We start from the raw sequence: 18,584 nt of genomic DNA, 5'->3' as shown, positions 1-18,584 counted from the left end.
GGACATGGGTGGCGCTTGCTGCGGAGTATGGGTGGGGCCTGTAAGGGGGCCCTTGATTTATTTTGCCCGGGGGCCCTGAGGGTTCTCAGTCCGCCCCTGCTTCCTGATATTATTTTTAAACCTTTGTCCCTCTAATTTAAGACTATGTCCTCTGGTTGTGGTAGTTTTTCTTCTTTTAAATATAGTCTCCTCCTTTACTGTGTTGATTCCCTTTATGTATTTAAATGTTTCTATCATATCCCCCCTGTCTCGTCTTTCCTCCAAGCTATACATGTTAAGATCCTTTAACCTTTCCTGGTAAGTTTTATCCTGCAATCCATGAACCAGTTTAGTAGCCCTTCTTTGAACTCTCTCTAAGGTATCAATATCCTTCTGAAGATATGGTCTCCAGTACTGTGTACAGTACTCCAAGTGAGGTCTCACCAGTGTTCTGTACAATGGCATGAGCACTTCCCTCTTTCTACTGCTAATACCTCTCCCTATACAACCAAGCATTCTGCTAGCATTTCCTGCTGCTCTATTACATTGTCTGCCTACCTTTAAGTCCTCAGAAATAATCACCCCTAAATCCCTTTCCTCAGATGTTGAGGTTAGGACTCTATCAAATATTCTGTACTCTGCCCTTGGGTTTTTACGTCCAAGATGCATTATCTTGCACTTATCCCCATTAAATGTCAGTTGCCACAACTGACCATTTTTCTAGTTTACCTAAATCATTTGCCATTTGGCTTATCCCTCCTGGAACATCAACCCTGTTACATATCTTAGTATCATCCGCAAAAGACTCCTCTTCCTCTGCCCCTCTCTTTCCCCTCTATTGGTTCCTAAACCAATATTTACTTGATCTGTGAACCACATGGTGGGTAAATCTGCCTTTCAATCTTCTGCAATATATATATATATATATATACATACATAATATTTATTTATTTGTAAATAGTTTACACTGTTTGGACCATTTTCAGGCCCTTTCTGGATGTTCCGAATCATTTTCCCAAATCTTTTAAATGGATGATATATGAACAAGCTGAACCGCCTAATGAACACGTGTTGGACGTCCCAAACAAAGTGTAATTGTCAGTAAAAATATTTGTAGAAGGAATACATGCCAGGGATTCCCTGCGAAAGAAGGACTTGCAGACTAAAATTTCTTCTTTATTTTTTTCTTTCAAATTTGAATCAATAATTTAAATGTATTGTTACAATAATGCAAAAAAAAAATGTTTGTTTGTAAAAATCACCTAGGAATGCACCTTTTAAAAAAAACTCTGTACACAAAAAATTACTTTACGACTTGGAAATCAATCTTAGTAAGTAGCTATTACGTGCAACAGTGGCTATTGGGCGTGTAACGTTGTATTGGTATAAATAGCTTTGTAAAACAAACTCTACTGGTTTAACACATTGCTTGTACGCTATAGGAGCAAAGTACAGTCACTCAGTGAGAACACACGCTGATAAAGGTGAATAGGTAACCACAGCACAGAATGACACTACCAGCCCATCTTAGTTACTGATTAACTCCAGGAAGTAGATAACAATTCCATACTGTTCAGCATGAAGTCAATGAAAGCTATATAGGCCATCAGGAGATATGTGCACATTTTTTACTACATAATTATTTTTATAGAGGAATATGAAGAAAAAGAAAGCCAATTCGGGGGAGAATGCTCCCCCAGTCTCAAAGTGTCCGGATAATACTGCCTTTAAGCAGCAGAGAATCCCAGCATGGATGCCTACGCTGAACGCCCCATCAGTTCTCAGCACATTTTATATCATTGGTGCATTCTGTCTCGCTGTAGGGATCAGCATGATTGTGGCTACATCAAATGTTCAAGAAATATGGGTGAGTGAAAGATGTCATTTAGTATGGAATTATTGGTGATCTGGTCCAAATCGTTACATTTGGGACAATCAGTAGAAACATTCTGTAAATTGCCATGGAGATTGTTTTAAATTGATCGCTTTGCCCCAAAATACGGTAGATTAACTTCTGTCTCCGTAAGGTTGGCCTCACTGTGAGAGAACTTTTAAAGATAAATAATTTATTGAAGTGACTGGCGTCATGGACAAAGAACATTTACGTAGGTGAAACAACTGTGTGCAAAGAGCAAAAATTAAAAGCACTAAAAACTATTTAGTTTTTAAGAGAAAATAGATAAAAATCTAAATTTTTAATTTTGCGACAAGGCTGTTTCAAATGTTACAATGGGAAATAGTGCATGTATATTAATAATGTTTTTGGCAATTTAAGAACATTTTTAGTAGGTTTTTAAAAATTATTATTATTATTGATATTATCATTATTATTATTAATCCCATTAGCATTTTTGGGCGCTAATATAGACCGCAGTGTTTTTCAGTTATACGGTGGGGATAAATATATCACAGCAGGTACTGGGCACACAAAATAATGTTGGCAAATAAAAGACGAAGAGGGCCCTTGTCAGAAAGCTTAGGATATTTTACAAAGATAGTTTTTTTAGAGGAACATTTCTTGCCATTTGTGGCTGTAAAATAATATTTACGTAGCACCTGCTTCATTTCAGTCTGGTGTTTTTTTTTTAGTAAAAAATCTTTTATTATAAAAACTTTTATGATTGTTTCAGACAGCAGGAAATATGAGGAAAGTTAGGTATATGCCAAAAATTGCCATTGCACAATGAGATTCAGGGTAAGTCAATAGGCTAAAATGTATTAATAAAAATATTATAGGTGTTAGTGTGATTTTATGGTTAAGTAATATTTGTTAAGTGGTTGCTGATGTGGTCAAAATCTACGGCTACGGCCTATTATTCTTCACTAAACTTTGAATGATCCATTATTAGATAGTTGTGACGATGTGTCTTAAATCTCAGAAAGTAGGATCTCAATAATATATGAATTACAATACAGGGCTAAAGGTCTATTTAGAATGTATCCATTTTATAACAATGCCTGTTTGTTACATAATTTGAAGGTTTTCTGGACTCAGGCTATGCAAAAGAATGAAAGGAGAATCAATCATTTGAATGTTATCATTAAGAAAATGCATATTTGTCACAGTTGCTGTTACCCTTACACACAGGAAAAATGAAACCCACAAAATGAGGGTCCAAAAGATGTATTACCAGACCTTAGAGTGGCCAGATTTAACGTATTACAAGAGAAAATCAAAGTCAGGAATAGGCGACGTCAGGAATACAGAGATACGGATACACGAAAAATAAGCCAGGTCAAGATAATAGAAATACACAGGTCAATATACAAGCTGGGTCAGGATACCAGAGGATAACAGAGTCAAAACGAAGCCTAGGTCAATAACAGGAAATCACAAGAGAGGTGCAGGAGAACTAAACGTGTTACCAAACCAAAATCACGATAGGGAAATAAGTAAGGACCTGAACAGGCTTTAAACAGATTAAAATGTGTAAAATGTGTTCTCATTGGTCCACGTCTGTGCGACTCCAAACTGTATGGGGTCGCCTAGATGACGTGGTCCCTTTATGAGCACTGTGTCATATTTTTCAAATGTATTTAAGGACATGCCCTTGGAGCGGGCAGCGCCCTAACTTATTTTAGGGGCCTGTAGTTTGCGCCGCGAACCATCAGAGGGAGCCGTTTGCAGGACCGAAGGTAAGTATATATCCTATTCAGGCCTCACGGCCCAAACACTCCAAATGGCCGCGCGGCCTGACTAGGATATACAGCCGAGGAGTGGAGCAACGCGGACGCCAGGTGCAGGTAAGTCTATGTCAAAATGATATCCTTAAAAAGAACCAGTGAGATCTCTACAGCAAGTGCAGTATAGAACTTAGGAAAAACACTCAAGTAAAATTACTGGACACCTGCTCACTCCAACCCCTAATACTATACACTAGGAAAACAATGACTAGTCCAAAGCAGAAATTACATTACAAAGTACATCCTGCACAGTGAGTAGGTGATTTAAGGAAATTGGGACATTTCTCAGGCTCCGCCATCCTACATTTTGCATTAACTGCACTGGAAGAAAAGTCACAAATGTTAAGATTTTATTTAAGGAAATCTCTTTACTACTCACAACAGCAACAATGAACGAGTTTAATAACAAACTTAACTTCTCTACAAAAAATAATAGGTACAAACAAACATAGAATACAGATAAACAATCATTATGCAGCATAGAACAAAAAGAGACAAAGGGATGGGTTGGGAAGGAAAATACTTACCACTTGTTTTTAATAAAATCCATATTTTTCTACACAATAAGATAGGAAAATCTTAAAATGTTATTGCAGACGACAGGAGGCTGTGATTATGTTAATGAAACGATATAATAAACATTATATAGCCGAACAGTATATATATTTACATACACACACACAAGTAGAAGAGGTGCACTCACAAGTCTTTTAAAGAAGTGTCTTTTATTCACTCAGTGTAGTCAAATTGTCCCAACATTTCGACCCCTCAGGGTCTTTTTAAGGAAGAGTGCCAAGGACAACTTGTGTATATATATATATATATATTACAATATGCATTACCCAACTCCGAAGATTTAGAAAGAAAATTTAAGACATAGGGAATAGGAACAGATACATGATCCAAATCCCATTCCATGCACCAAAAAAAACAAAGTTGCCAGGCAGACCTGTAGTTAGATTTTGTTCAGGGGGCCCAGGCATCTTACAATATGTCTTTAGTGATGTTTGAAAATTCGCAATTAATTTCACACAGCCCAAAACTAATTAGGTCACCAACTGAAGTTGTTGGGACAGAATTAGAGGGTGAGAATTCTCATCTGCAAAAACTTTATTGAATAGGGGAAGAATGCTGGGAATATCCATCAACATTCCAAACAACTGTTGGGACGCTAACGAAGAACTGAGGTAGACATTAATTAAGACACAAAATGGATCAATTTGAAGTGGACCCCAAAGATGGTTGAGATGGAGTGACATCTCTATGTAACCTGGAGTTCCAGTTATGTAAAGCAGTCTTCTCAAAGGACCACACATGACTCTCATTGAACTCAATTACTAAATCTGGAAGGGATCCGAATATGGCTTTCCCATTCCACTCTTAAATATGTTGGAGCCACCAAACAAGTTCTTCTATGGCTTCAGAATTTAAGGGAATCTTGTCTGAGTATCCTAAATCATTTTGCAAGTGTGCTCCTTTTAGGTGTTGGAGATCCAAGTAGTGTAATGATGTTGAGAAAATGACTTGAATTGATGAAGCATAAAGACCCACCAACCAAGTCAATGAGCATAGAGAAATCATATTTTTCGGTAAGAGAGTCTTGATTTTCTTTCTGTTGGATTGAAGTTTCCGATATGGTTGATCTAGGAAAGGTGATCTGGAGTGCACTGAGACCCAGAAGATCACTTGTTTCAATAGTTTAGTAAAACAGAAAGGGTCCGAGGAAAGGCCAAGACAAAATGAGTAGGAAGAAATCAAAGACAAGAATGCATGGTAACAAAACCAATTTTAATAAGGAGAGGTAATGGAAGACAAAGCTCCCTTGCCAGAAGAGGAGGATGAAGCAGGCAAATTCAGTCTGTAGCCTAGGACGTTGCCAAAGATCTAGTGGAATGTTCCTTGATTTTCTCATGAGGAGTTTAATTTTTCATGAGATGATCTTCGTGATCCAATGCCTGAGAGTAGATTTTGAAGCTGCTTCCCCATTTCTAATGCCTTCTGGAAGGGTGAATAACTGCAGATACAGACAAACATTTAATGTATGTTCATGTAACTTCCAACTCTGTAGAAGGTTCAGGGAAGAAACATGGTAGGACAATTTCCTGAAGCAAATGAAATTTTTACACCACTTTTGGCAGGAAGTCATTCCAAGGCTTGAGAACCACGCTTTCATGAAATATTTGAGTATGGAGGTTCTCACAGGAAAATGCTTGTAGTTCTTAGACGGTTTTAGCCGTAGTGATGGCCACAAGGAATAACGTTTTTTGAGTCAATAAGACGGTAGAATTTTATCCAACACAGTGAAAAAAGGTTCTGTCAAAGTGCCCAGAACTAAAGGTGAATAAAAATAGAATTTCTAATAGAAGGTCTAATGCGCATAGCAGTGTTAAAGAATCTCGAGATTAGGGAATCTAAAGCCCATGAAACACTAGACATGTGCAATTCGTTTCGGTCCGAATATGAATTCGGACGAATTTCGTGAAATTCAGACATTCGGGTACTTCCGAATAGCAGAAGTGCCGAATTGCCGAAGTGCCGAGGTCCCGAGGTGTCGAATTGCTGAAGTGCCAAAGTTCCGAAGTGTCGAAGTGCTGAAGTTCCGAAGCACAGTATTGCCTAAGTACTAATATACTTACCCAGTGGAAGAAGAAGAATGTTACACTGTATACAATTTTAAATAAAAAGTATACAAACATAGCCAGGATTCAGCTGTAAGCATTTGCAACACTTACAACAATCAAGTAACATACATTCATATAAAATGTAAGTTAGTTAGCCTGTCAATGTAGTGACAGGAATGAATAAGTAGATAACTCCATAATTCCCACGGTATTAGGGAGCTATCTACTAAAAGGCTGAAAGACCTAAATTGGTCTTTCAGACAAATTTACTAATACTAAGTAAAGATTACTTAGTATTAGTAAATTATGCCTCTACTCGCTATACCGTGAGTAGCGGCATGTCTATTAAACAATGAGCAGCCTATAAAAAAAAAAAAAAACGTCCCCCCTCCCAAGCCCCCACCCATGCCGCGTGAGTGGGTGCTTCTAACCTGAACGGGGGACCTATTGCCCCCCCCCGGCCCCCACCCCTGAACGGCAGGTGGGGGCCCTAAAGTAAAATAAGGGGGTGGAACTATTGTCCAACCCCCCGGTCCCTACCACTGAGCGGGGGGTGGGGGCCCTAAATCGGAATAAGGGGGGGACCTAATGTCCTCCCCCCTGGCCCCCACCCCTGAGTGCTGGGTGGGGGCCCTAAATACCAATTAGGGGGGGACCTAATGTCCTCCCTCCTGGCCCCCACCCATGAGCGGTGGGTGGGGGCCCTAAATTAGAATGAGGGGGGGACCTAATGTCCTCACCCCTGGCCTCCACCCATGAGCGGTGGGTGGGGGTCCTAAATACTAATTAGGCGGGGGGGCCTAAAGTCCTCCCCCCTGGACCCCACCCCTGAGCAGTGGTTGGCGGCCCTAAATTAGAATAAGGGGGGGGACCGAATGTCCTACCCCTGGCCCTCACCCCTGAGCGGTGGGTGGTGGCCCTAAATACTAATTAGGGGGGACCTAATGTCCTCCCCTGGCCCCCACCCCTGAGCGGTGGGTGGGGGACCTAAATTAGAATGAGGGGGGGACCTAATGTCCTCCCCCCCTTGGCCCCCACCCCTGAGCGGTGGGTCGGGGCCCTAAATACTAATTGGGGGGGGACCTAATGTCCTCCCCCCTGGCCCCCACCCCTGAGCAGCGGGGGGGGAGGCCCTAAATAAAAAATTAACCCTCCCCTCCCCCCAGGTGACTAGGGGTCCCCAAACCCTAGAAATAATGAGGGGAACCATTTAATTAAGTAACTGTAAAAAAAATTCAATAAAACTTACCATTTCTCCTAAAATCTTCTTTTTTTCAGCCCCTCAAAAAGGCCACATAAAAAGCCATAATAACCGACGCACTTAAAAAAAAATTTAAAAAAAAGGTGTAATTTGACTCATAACTCTCTGATTGGTGCATTAAGTAACCAACCAGAGAGTTATGAGTCAAATTACACAGCGTGGGAAAATTCCAAAGAACTTTCCCACGCTGTGTAAAATGACACAGAGCAGTCTGATTGGTGGATTTCAAGCCAACCAATCAGAGTGCTATGACAGGTAAATGTAGAAACTTACCTGTCAGTCTCTTCATTTACCTGTCAGAGCACTCTGATTGGATGTCTTAAACCCACCAATCAGAGTGCTCTGAGCCTAATTGTAGGGTGGGGAAAGGCTTTATAAGCCTTCCCCCACCCTGCATAGCTCAGTCTGCGTGGAGCCCTCCATGGGTGAAGATGGATTATAATTTTTTTGTGCTCGTTTTTTTTGTTTTTGTTTTTTAAAGTGCGTCGGTTATTATGGCTTTTTAATTGGCCTTTTTTGGGGCTGAAAAAATAAGATTTTAGAAGAAAGAAAACATCAAATGGTAAGTTTTTTTTTTTTTTTTTACTGGTACTTATTTAAATAGTCCCCCTCATTATTTTTAGGGTGAGAGGGGTAGGTAGGGGTTAATTTTTTGGGGGAGGGGATGACTAGGGGTTTGGAGACCCCTAGTCACCTGGGGAGGGGGGGGGTAATTTTTTATTTAGGGCCCCCACCCGCCGCTCAGGGGTGGGGGCCAGGAGGGAGGACATTAGAACCCCCCTAATTAGTATTTAGGGCCCCCACCCGCCGCTCAGGGGTGGGGACCAGGGGGGAGGACATTAGGTGTCCCCCCCTCATTCTAATTTATGGCCCCTACCCACCGCTCAGGGGTGGGGGCCAGCGGGGAGGACATTAGGTCCCCCCCTAATTAGTATTTAGGGCCCCACCCGCCGCTCAGGGGTGGGGGCCAGGGGGGAGGACATTAGGTCCCCCCCAATTAGTATTTAGGGCCCCCACCCACCACTCAGGGGTGGGGGCCAGGGGGGAGGACATTAGGTCCCCCTCATTCTAATTTAGGGCCCCCACCCACCACTCAGGGTTGGGGGCCAGGAGGGAGGACATTAGGTCCCCCTTAATTAGTATTTAGGGCCCCCACCCACCACTCAGGGGTGGGGGCCAGGGGGGAGGACATTAGGTCCCCCCATTCTAATTTAGGGCCCCCACCCACCACTCAGGGTTGGGGGCCAGGAGGGAGGACATTAGGTCCCCCCTAATTAGTATTTAGGGCCCCCACCCACCACTCAAGGGTGGGGACCAGGGGGGAGGACATTAGGTCCCCCCCAATTAGTATTTAGGGCCCCCACCCACCGCTCAGGGGTTGGGGCCAGGGGGGAGGACATTAGGTCCCCCCTAATTAGTATTTAGGGGCCCCACCCACTGCTCAGGGGTGGGGGCCAGGGGGGAGGACATTAGGTTCCCCCCCAGTGGCGTACATACCAGGGTCGCAGGGGTCGCGGCTGCGACCGGGCCCGGCCCACCAGGGGGCCCGGCCGCCCCTGCGACCCGGTTTGTACCCACAGGGCCAGCCTCTTCTGCTGGGGGGCCCAGGAGCCGGCCACCTCCGGGCCCCCCGAGGCTGGCCCTGCTGTCACCCGGCTGGCGGGCGCGCGAGGGAGCACTGTCCCCTGGGTGCTCCCTCTTCAGCTCCCTCGCGCACCGCACTGAATCCGGAGCCGGAAGATGACGTCATCTTCCGGCTCCGGTATCAGTACGCGGCGCGCGAGGGAGCTGAAGAGGGAGCACCCAGGGGACAGTGCTCCCTCGCGCGCCCGCCAGCCGGGTGACCAGCAACACCACTGGACCCCAGGGAATCCCCCCAGCTCTCACACAGGTAAGGAGGCTGGGGGGATTAAATTTAAAAAAAACCCCCAGAAAAAACGTGTGTGTGTGAGTGTGTGTTAGTGAGTGTGTTAGTGTTAGTGAGTGTGTTAGTGAGAGTGTTAGTGAGAGTGTTAGTGAGTGTGTTAATGTGAGAGTGTGTTAGTGTTAGTGAGTGTGTTAGTGAGTGTGCTAGTGAGTGTGTTAGTGAGTGTGTTAATGTGAGTGTGTTAATGTGAGTGTGTTAGTGAGTGAGTGTGTGTGTTAATGTGAGTGTGTTAATGTGAGTGTGTTAGTGTTAGTGAGTGTGTTAGTGTTAGTGAGTGTGGTAGTGAGTGTGTTAGTGTTAGTTTGTGTTAGTGTGTGTGTGTGTGTGTGTGTTAGTGAGAGAGTGTGTTAGTGAGTGTGTTAGTGTTCATGTGAGTGTGTTAGTGTTAGTGAGTGTGTTAGTGAGTGTGTTAGTGTTAGTTTGTGTTAGTGTGTGTGTTAGTGAGAGAGTGTGTTAGTGAGTGTGTTAGTGTTAATGTGAGTGTGTTAGTGTTAGTGAGTGTTTTAGTGTTAGTGAGTGTGTTAATGTGAGTGTGTTAGTGTTAGTGAGTGTGTTAGTGAGTGTGTTAGTGAGTGTGTGAGTGTTAGTGAGTGAGTGAGTGTGTGTGTTAGTGAGTGTGTTAATGTGAGTGTGTTAGTGTTAGTGAGTGTGTTAGTGAGTGTGTTAGTGTTAGTTTGTGTTAGTGTGTGTGTGTGTTAGTGAGAGAGTGTGTTAGTGAGTGTGTTAGTGTTAATGTGAGTGTGTTAGTGTTAGTGAGTGTTTTAGTGTTAGTGAGTGTGTTAATGTGAGTGTGTTAGTGTTAGTGAGTGTGTTAGTGAGTGTGTTAGTGTTAGTTTGTGTTAGTGTGTGTGTGTGTTAGTGAGAGAGTGTGTTAGTGAGTGTGTTAGTGTTAATGTGAGTGTGTTAGTGTTAGTGAGTGTTTTAGTGTTAGTGAGTGTGTTAATGTGAGTGTGTTAGTGTTAGTGAGTGTGTTAGTGAGTGTGTTAATGTGAGTGTGTTAGTGAGTGTGTGAGTGTTAGTGAGTGAGTGAGTGAGTGTGTGTGTTAGTGAGTGTGTTAATGTGAGTGTGTTAGTGTTAGTGAGTTAGTGAGTGTGTTAGTGTTAGTTTGTGTTAGTGTGTGTTAGTGAGAGAGTGTGTGTTAGTGTGAGAGTGTGAGTATGAGTGTGTTAGTGTGAGTGTGTTAGTGTGAGTGTGTTAGTGTGAGTGTTAGTGTGAGTGTGAGAGTGTGTTAGTGTGAGTGTGTTAGTGTGAGTGTGTTAGTGAGTGTGTTAGTGTGAGTGATTGTGTTAGTGAGTGTGTGAGTGATTGTGTTAGTGAGTGTGTTAGTGTTAGTGAGTGTGTTAGTGTGTGTTAGTGAGTGTGTTAGTGTTAGTTTGTGTTAGTTTGTGTGTGTGTTAGTGAGTGAGTGTGTTAGTGAGTGAGTGTGTGTTAGTGAGTGTGTGTTAGTGAGTGTGTTAGTGTGAGTGATTGTGTTAGTGAGTGTGTTAGTTTTAGAGTGTGTTAGTGTTAGTGTGTGTGTCTGTTACTGAGTATGTTTGTGTGCGTCTGTCACTGAGTGTGTGTCTGTCAGTAAATGTGTGCGTCTGTTCATGAGAGTGTGTGTGTGTGTGTGTCTAAAGCACTTACCTTTCTCCAGCGCCGGGCTCCCTTGGCGCTGGGGATCTCTCCGTCCCGATCCGCCTCTCGGCTCCGAATGCACATGCGTGGCAAGAGCCACGCGCGCATTCAAACCGCCCATATAGGAAAGCATTACTCAATGCTTTCCTATGGACGTTCAGCGTCTTCTCACTGTGATTTTCACAGTGAGAATCGCAGAAAATCCTCTAGCGGCTGTCAATGAGACAGCCACTAGAGATGGATTAACCCTCAGTGAAACATAGCAGTTTCTCTGAAACTGCTGTTTTCAGCTGCAGGGTTAAAACTAGAGAGACCTGGCACCCAGACCACTTCATTGAGCTGATTTGATCTGGGTGTCTGTAGTGGTCCTTTAAGTGTATGTGTTTATGCATGCACTGGCGTACATACCGCGGTCGCACGGGTCGCAGCCCTGCGACCAGGTGCCCGCCCGCCATGTGTTGCGGCCCCAGCCCGCGCAGAGTAAGCGGGGGGGGTGGGGGGGCCCACAGATCAGTTTTCGCACCGGGGCCCCATGGGTTGTGTGTACGCCACTGTTCCCCCCTCATTCTAATTTAGGGCCCCCACCCACCGCTCAGGGGTAGGGTCAGTGGGGAGGACATTAGGTTCCCCCCCCTAATTAGTATTTAGGGTACCCCACCCACCGCTCAGGGGTGGGGGCCAGGGGGAGGACATTAGGTCTCCCCCCATTCTAATTTAGGGCCCCCACCCACCGCTTAGTGGTGGGGGCCAGGGGGGGAGGACATTAGGTCCCCCCTATTCTAATTTAGGGCCCCCACCCACCACTCATGGGTGGAGGCCTGGGGGGAGGACAATAGGTCCCCCCATTATTTTACTTTAGGGCCCCCACCCGCCACTCATGGGTGGGGACTGGGAGTGGGGGCAATAGTTACCCCCTCCCTTATTCTAATTTAGGGCCCCCACCCGCTGCTCAGGGGTGGGAGCGGGGGGGCAATAAAAATACTACCTAAATTACTTTAGGGCCCCCACCCGCCACTCATGGGTGGGGGCTGGGAGTGGGGGCAATAGTTACCCCCTCCCTTATTCTAATTTAGGGCCCCCACCCGCTGCTCGGGGGTGGGAGCGGGGGGGCAATAAAAATACTGTGGGAATTAGGGAGTTATCTACCAAGCGGCTGCAAGAGAAGATCCAAAATGCCGAAGTGTCGAAGTGCAGAAGTTACCGAAGTTCCGAATTGCCGAAGTCACGAATTTCGGAATGCCGAACCGTACAGAAAATCTTTCTCATGCACATGCCTATGAAACACTACAGAGGGCATAGAGCACTGAAGAATAGACCTCCAAAGTGCTCAAGCTTAGTCCCTTTTATAATCCGCATTAAGGGATTTCCAAAATTTGAGATTGAGAAGGATGCTGGCATAAACCTCTCAACAGCCCAGGATTTAAAAACTTCCACTATATGGTGATAGCAAGATGAAGTAGAGTGCTTTCTAGATTTTAGAAAAGTATTAACCACTGCCACTGATAATCCTTGTTTTGGGAGTATTTCCTTTTCAAGAGCTATGCTGCTAATCTCCACTGGGTGGTATTGGGGTGAACTGCCTGAAGCAGCAAATCCCATTTTACTGGTAATATCCAAAGAGGTTTCAGACTTATTCTGCTGAGTAGTGGAAACAAGTGTATTCCTAGCTATACTGGATTGATGGATATGATTTTCTTTCATTCCTTCCAAATCTATATATCAGAAGGTGATGAATCATAGGCAGAAAGATCTAAATTCCAAATCTGAGATAGGGCATACTGACCCACTGATAGAGGATAAGACCTTATTAAGAAAATGATCTGAGCTTGGGCATGCCCCAACTGAGAGATATCCCTAGAAAGACTTTCAGATTCAATCTCCATTCTTTTGGAAGAATCACTGATCTGCTGAGATAATCTGCCTGCACATTATCTGGAACCTAAATATAGATTGATTTCAATTCCTGATGATGAATCTGTGTCTATTTAATTAGAGGGTCTAACTTTGTCAAGAGTTGACAGATGTGCCCCCCTCGTGTTTCACATAGGAAGCTACTGCCTTGTTATTTGTTTGAATCTCCATCCACGATTCTAATAGGAAAGAAGGAATGCAAGAAGTGCTTAGGTAATGACTTTTAGTTCTCTGATGTTGAAATGCAATTTCTTTTTCATGGAAGACCACATGCATTGCCTCCACAATTTCCCATATTGGGCTCCCCATCTTTGCTGACTGGCATCTGTGGTGATTATTTGCCGAATTGGTTCATCTAAGGGAAAACCTCTTTGCAAATGTTTGTCCTTGAGCCCCCACTTTAATTGTCTTCTTATTGACGGAAAAATTTAAATTTTCTGTTCTCAGTTGGGATCCATCAGTGGAAATGTCTTATAAAATTCCTTTGGATCGTATGCCTGTTCCAATGGGTCCATCTTACTATACCTACAGAAGATGTAAGTGAGCCTGGTAGGTTCTTACACATCCTTGCAGCTATAGATGTCTTCTTGTACAGAGTCTGAATTTTCTTTCTGATTCTCATCATTTTTTCTGCCTCTTTGGAGCAGCACACGATGTAGAAGTAAAACAGTCAAATCCAATACTTCTTAGAATTAAGAGAATATGAGTTTAAATTATCGCACATGCACCGTATTGTTATGCCAGACCCATCGTGCCTACTCTCCTGAACTGAGAGGATAGAGTATGGCATCTCTGGTGTTCCCATACAGCTCCTTCACAGGGTAGAAATTTGGTGGAAATCAGGAGGAATTCAGAGAAAATTTGGCTCCAAATAACCACCGCACCAAAGTGTCATTGATTGATCCTTCTGCTAAAAACAGATAGGAGGAGCAGGCAAAACCAGAGGGAAAACTAAGGTTTCTCCTAAATACTCTGCACAACATGGGAATATTACCCAGGAGGAACATTGGCAGGAATTTTGTATTGTGAAAACCGACCCATGTCTATTAGGGAGGCACCAAGTAAGTGTGCAGGAAGAAGACTTCACCCCATGATAGCCCATGAAGACTGTTTACTGAGTCAAACAAACAAACAAACAAATAAAGGCTGCACTTTGTTTGGTATGCCCATGGGACACATGGGATGATGGCCAAAACATAAAATGTGTTTAGGAAAAATTGTCCGACTGAGGACAGGAAAAGAGACTGTAGTATGGAAGAATGAGAGACCTCGGCTGGGGGTGGAGCTAACCATGCTACCATGATTAGCCATAAAATATATAAGTAAATAATTAAAATATAGATAGAGAAAAATAAAGTGCCACTACAATGAATACCTATCTATAGCGTGGAACAGCAAAGAAAGTGGTATTGGATTACCTGCTTGGAACTTATATTACCTATGCTGAATACTGATTGGTTACCTGTATTCTATGTTTGGTCGTATTTGTTAATTTATTCTACTGCCCTTAAACTTGTTATTTAACTCTTTCATTGCTGTTGTTTGGAATTGTAAAGACAGTAAAGCATAATAGGAGCCTCCTGCCTGCAATCAAATCAGAATCTATGTGCCCTAATTTGTTATTATGTTTGTACAAAGTCAATTTACTGACCCCTCAAATCATATTGTTTATTGTGTGACATTTATTTAATTTGCAAACAGTGTTCCCGATCACCCTTTAGTGCCGAGTGAGCACGTTTAAACACTCAAACTGGTTTTGGGATGAAATTCTGGTAATTTAGCCCATTGACAAACGTTTCAGCAGTAATCAGTGTATGGGCAGCGCTGATTGGCTACTTTGCTGGACAGCCTGTCATCTTTGCTCGCATGCACAATGACACTCCCCTGTAAGGGTGGGCTTGTCACCAGACATGCTAATTGTATCACATACACTCCACCCACTGGTGCCAGCCCACTACACTCCTGCAGGCATGTATTTAAACATATTTGTACATACCGTACAAGCCCAAAAGATGAGGTTATAAACAAATATGATGTAAGTGTTTAATTAATGCATAATCCCCTATATAATCAATTATGCACACATTATGCAGTAATTCCTTAGAATTCAGTAAAATACACTTTCCCTTTGCTAGCCATTATTTGATACTGCATATGATTTACATTTCCAGGAAGATGTAAGAAATGGGTATTCTACATACAGAATAATAATAAAATCTAATCTCACATTCACAGGTAACATATTCGGATTACTGTTCTGAATGTACAGAACTTCGTAAAAATTCCTCTTATTCTGAAATACCATGCACCTGCACAGCAAGCTTCTCTGTACCAGAGGAAATTAAGGTGAGTGGAATTTAAAAATATCACTGCATATAGTTCAGTGGATATATAGCTCAGTGGTTATATATAGCTCAGCGGTTATATAGCTCAGCAGTTATATAGCTCACTGGTTATAGAGCTCAGCGGTTATATAGCACAGCGGTTATCTAGCTCAATGGTTATCTAGCTCAATGGTTATATAGCTCAGCGGTTATATAGCTCAGAGGTTATATAGCTCAGCGGTTATATAGGTGGATATATAGCTCAGCCATTATATAGGTGGATATATAGCTCAGAGGTAATATAGCTCAGCGGTTATATAGCTCAGCGGTTATAAAGCTCGGCGGATATATAGCTCAGCGGTTATATAGCTCAGCGGATATATAGCTCAGCGGATATATAGCTCAGCGGTTATATAGCTCAGCGGATATATAGCTCAGCGGATATAAAGCTCAGCGGTTATATAGCTCAGCGGTTATATAGCTCAGCGGATATATAGCGCAGAGGTTCTATAGCTCAGCGGATATATAGCTCAGTGGTAATATAGCTCAGCTGATATATAGCTCAGTGGTTATATAGCTCAGCGGATATATAGCTCATCGGTTATATAGCTTAATGGTAATATAGCTCAGCAGCAATATAGCTCATTGGATATATAGCTCAGCGGTTATATAGGCGTATATATAGCTCATCGGATATATAGCTCAGCGGTTATATAGGTGGATATATAGCTCAGCGGTTATATAGCTCAGTGGATATATAGCTCAGCGGTATATAGCTCAGCGGTTATATAGCTCAGTGGTTTTATCGCTCAGCGGTTATATAGCTCAGCGGTTATATAACTCATCGGTTATATAGCTTAGCAGTTATATAGGCGGATATATAGCTCAGCGGATATATAGCTCAGCGGATATATAGCTCAGCGGTTATATAACTCAAAAGTTATATAGCTCAGCGATATATAGCTAGGCGGTTATATAGCTCAGCGGATATATAGCTCGGCGGTTATATAGCTCAGCGGTTCTATAGCTCAGCGGATATATAGCTCAGCGGTTATATAGCTCAGCGGTTATATAGCTCAGCAGATATATAGCTCAGCGGATATATAGCTCAGCGGTTATATAGCTCAGCGGATATATATATAGCTCAGCGGTTATATAGCTCAGCATGTTCGATTTTTAGAAGACATATCACATCTTAATATTTAGAAGGTCAATAAAAGGAATTCAATTGAGATGGTAAATAACAACACCTACAACCCAGGATATATCGGAAACATGGAAAAACTAAAAGCATATGATTTAATATTCTCATATACCAAGGATTTATTCTAATAGTATAAAACACTGTACCAATTCGTATCATTTCATACCAGTTCACATCTATATGTAACATACTATCTATACTATCTATACCTTGCAAAAGTATGCAAAGCACCCAGCAATTATTGTTTTATTGTTCAGTTGCACCGAGCAAATTGAAATTAAGTTGTGTGAGATATTTTAGTACATTTTAGCTCATGAAAACGAACAAATCAAATATTTAATAATAGCCATTACAGTTATAAATATCAGCACAGTTCTACGGCTTAACATTGTCAATATATTAAGTATATTAGAACTATACTTTTTAACCCTTGACCCTAGCAATAACCCTGTGCCACTTATACATTATTCCCCCTCCCCCATCATAACCATAAACCTTAACCATAACTACTGGCTAATAATTTGAATTTTTTTTTGAGGTTCTACACATAAGGGAACCAAAGCAGTAATGTCTAATATTCCCATTCCGCATGGGGAGCTCCCCATGTAACATGTAAATGATAGTAAATACTGCTGTCAATACAAACATGCCTGATAAGTAGGATAAAGCCATTTTAATGAATAGTCTAGAGGAGTGTTTTAGTTTGTCCTATATATTATGGTGAACCTTAGCAATAGGACTGTGTACAATCTAATGAAAGAGCTCCGGTCAGCTTTCCTTGTTCACTCTCAGTCTCAGTGTCATTACTGAGCAGAAAAGTAATGGTGGGACTATCAGAATTGAAGCGACTTGGAAAATTGCATCGTGCACAGTTGCATCTGGACAGATTTTTGAAGCTTTCACATACAGCAGACCTTCCAGCTGCTCTTGGCGGGACATTCCTGATTTTCGGGAACTGTTCCGCTGTCCCACTTTTGAGGACACAAGGGAACTGTCCACAAAAAGCTTAGTGCATGCGCGTAATTAGACGTGCTCACACTGCACTCAAACATTGCTTCTTGCGTGGTCTGCCCTCAATAGGCCAGCCTGCTTGACATGCTAGTAATTCGGAGGGATCTCGCCTTTAACTCAAATGTGAGGAAGGCTGAACTCGATGGACGCAAGTCTCTTTTCAGCTATGTAACTATGTAACTGTGTAATTCCTTCCACCAAAGTCATGATTCACAAGATGTTGATTTTGGAACCTATGATTACAGTATAGTGAGTATACAGGTTTTTGATACAATGTGTTCAATGTCTTTATCCATACCCATGTAGATCAGTAATATTATATTATTATTATTAACATTTATATAGCGCCAACATTTTCCGCTGCGCTGTACAATTATAGAATGGGGAAATTTAGAGGTGAAGAAGGCCCTGCTCAAATGAGTTTATAATCTATGAGTATTTGAAATAGGTAGACATATACCCTAGCCATTTTCCATAAAACAGAAACATTATAATCTCATCATATTTGATGTTGATATATCTAACTATTGAACACTTGCATTATTTGAGGGATTCTGACATACTGTAAGGTTTAATTAAACATGTAACAATTGCATTTCTATTCTCCCGAACCCTAATATAATCCATTCTTTCCTCCTGTGCTATAGGGAAACGTGTTTATGTACTACGGCCTTACAAATTTTTTCCAGAACCATCGTCGTTACGTCATTTCACGATATGATACACAGCTTCTGGGTAAAAATGTAACCACTGAAGAGGTTGGTATTTCCTTCCTTGCGTGAAATACTTTACACTTAAAATATTCAACACAAGTTTATTCATTTGTACCGAAATACATGTTGGTTTCCTGAATATCAGTTTTTGTCGGGTGATTGCAGAATCGTTACAGGTCTCCTCTGTTCTTTTGCAGAGTACTGTGCCTAAATGTTATGCCAGTAATCCTCTTTTTAAATGTAAGAGTCTAATTCATTTAATTTGGTAAATTAACTATTTATGTTTTAACGTTATTATGCTATGAGCAGATTACATTTTACTATGTAAAAT

General features: G+C 42.3%; 1 protein-coding gene across 1 annotated transcript in view; it reads left to right on the top strand.

Annotated features, from left to right (window-relative positions):
• The first annotated feature begins 1,474 nt into the window (after positions 1 to 1,474).
• The window catches only part of LOC134587195 (cell cycle control protein 50C-like), a 36,409-nt gene continuing 19,299 nt past the window's right edge, over positions 1,475 to 18,584 (top strand). Inside the window, exons 1-3 of the mRNA XM_063443398.1 lie at positions 1,475 to 1,846; positions 15,237 to 15,347; positions 18,188 to 18,298. Coding sequence (XP_063299468.1) covers positions 1,637 to 1,846; positions 15,237 to 15,347; positions 18,188 to 18,298 — 432 coding nt within the window. The 5' untranslated portion in view covers positions 1,475 to 1,636. The remainder of the gene's footprint in view (positions 1,847 to 15,236; positions 15,348 to 18,187; positions 18,299 to 18,584) is intronic.

The sequence above is a fragment of the Pelobates fuscus genome, chromosome 1 (assembly GCF_036172605.1).
Source record: "Pelobates fuscus isolate aPelFus1 chromosome 1, aPelFus1.pri, whole genome shotgun sequence".
Classification (NCBI taxonomy): Eukaryota; Metazoa; Chordata; class Amphibia; order Anura; family Pelobatidae; genus Pelobates; species Pelobates fuscus.
Note: the sequence above shows the minus strand (reverse complement) of the source record. Positions and strands in the feature narration are given on the sequence as shown.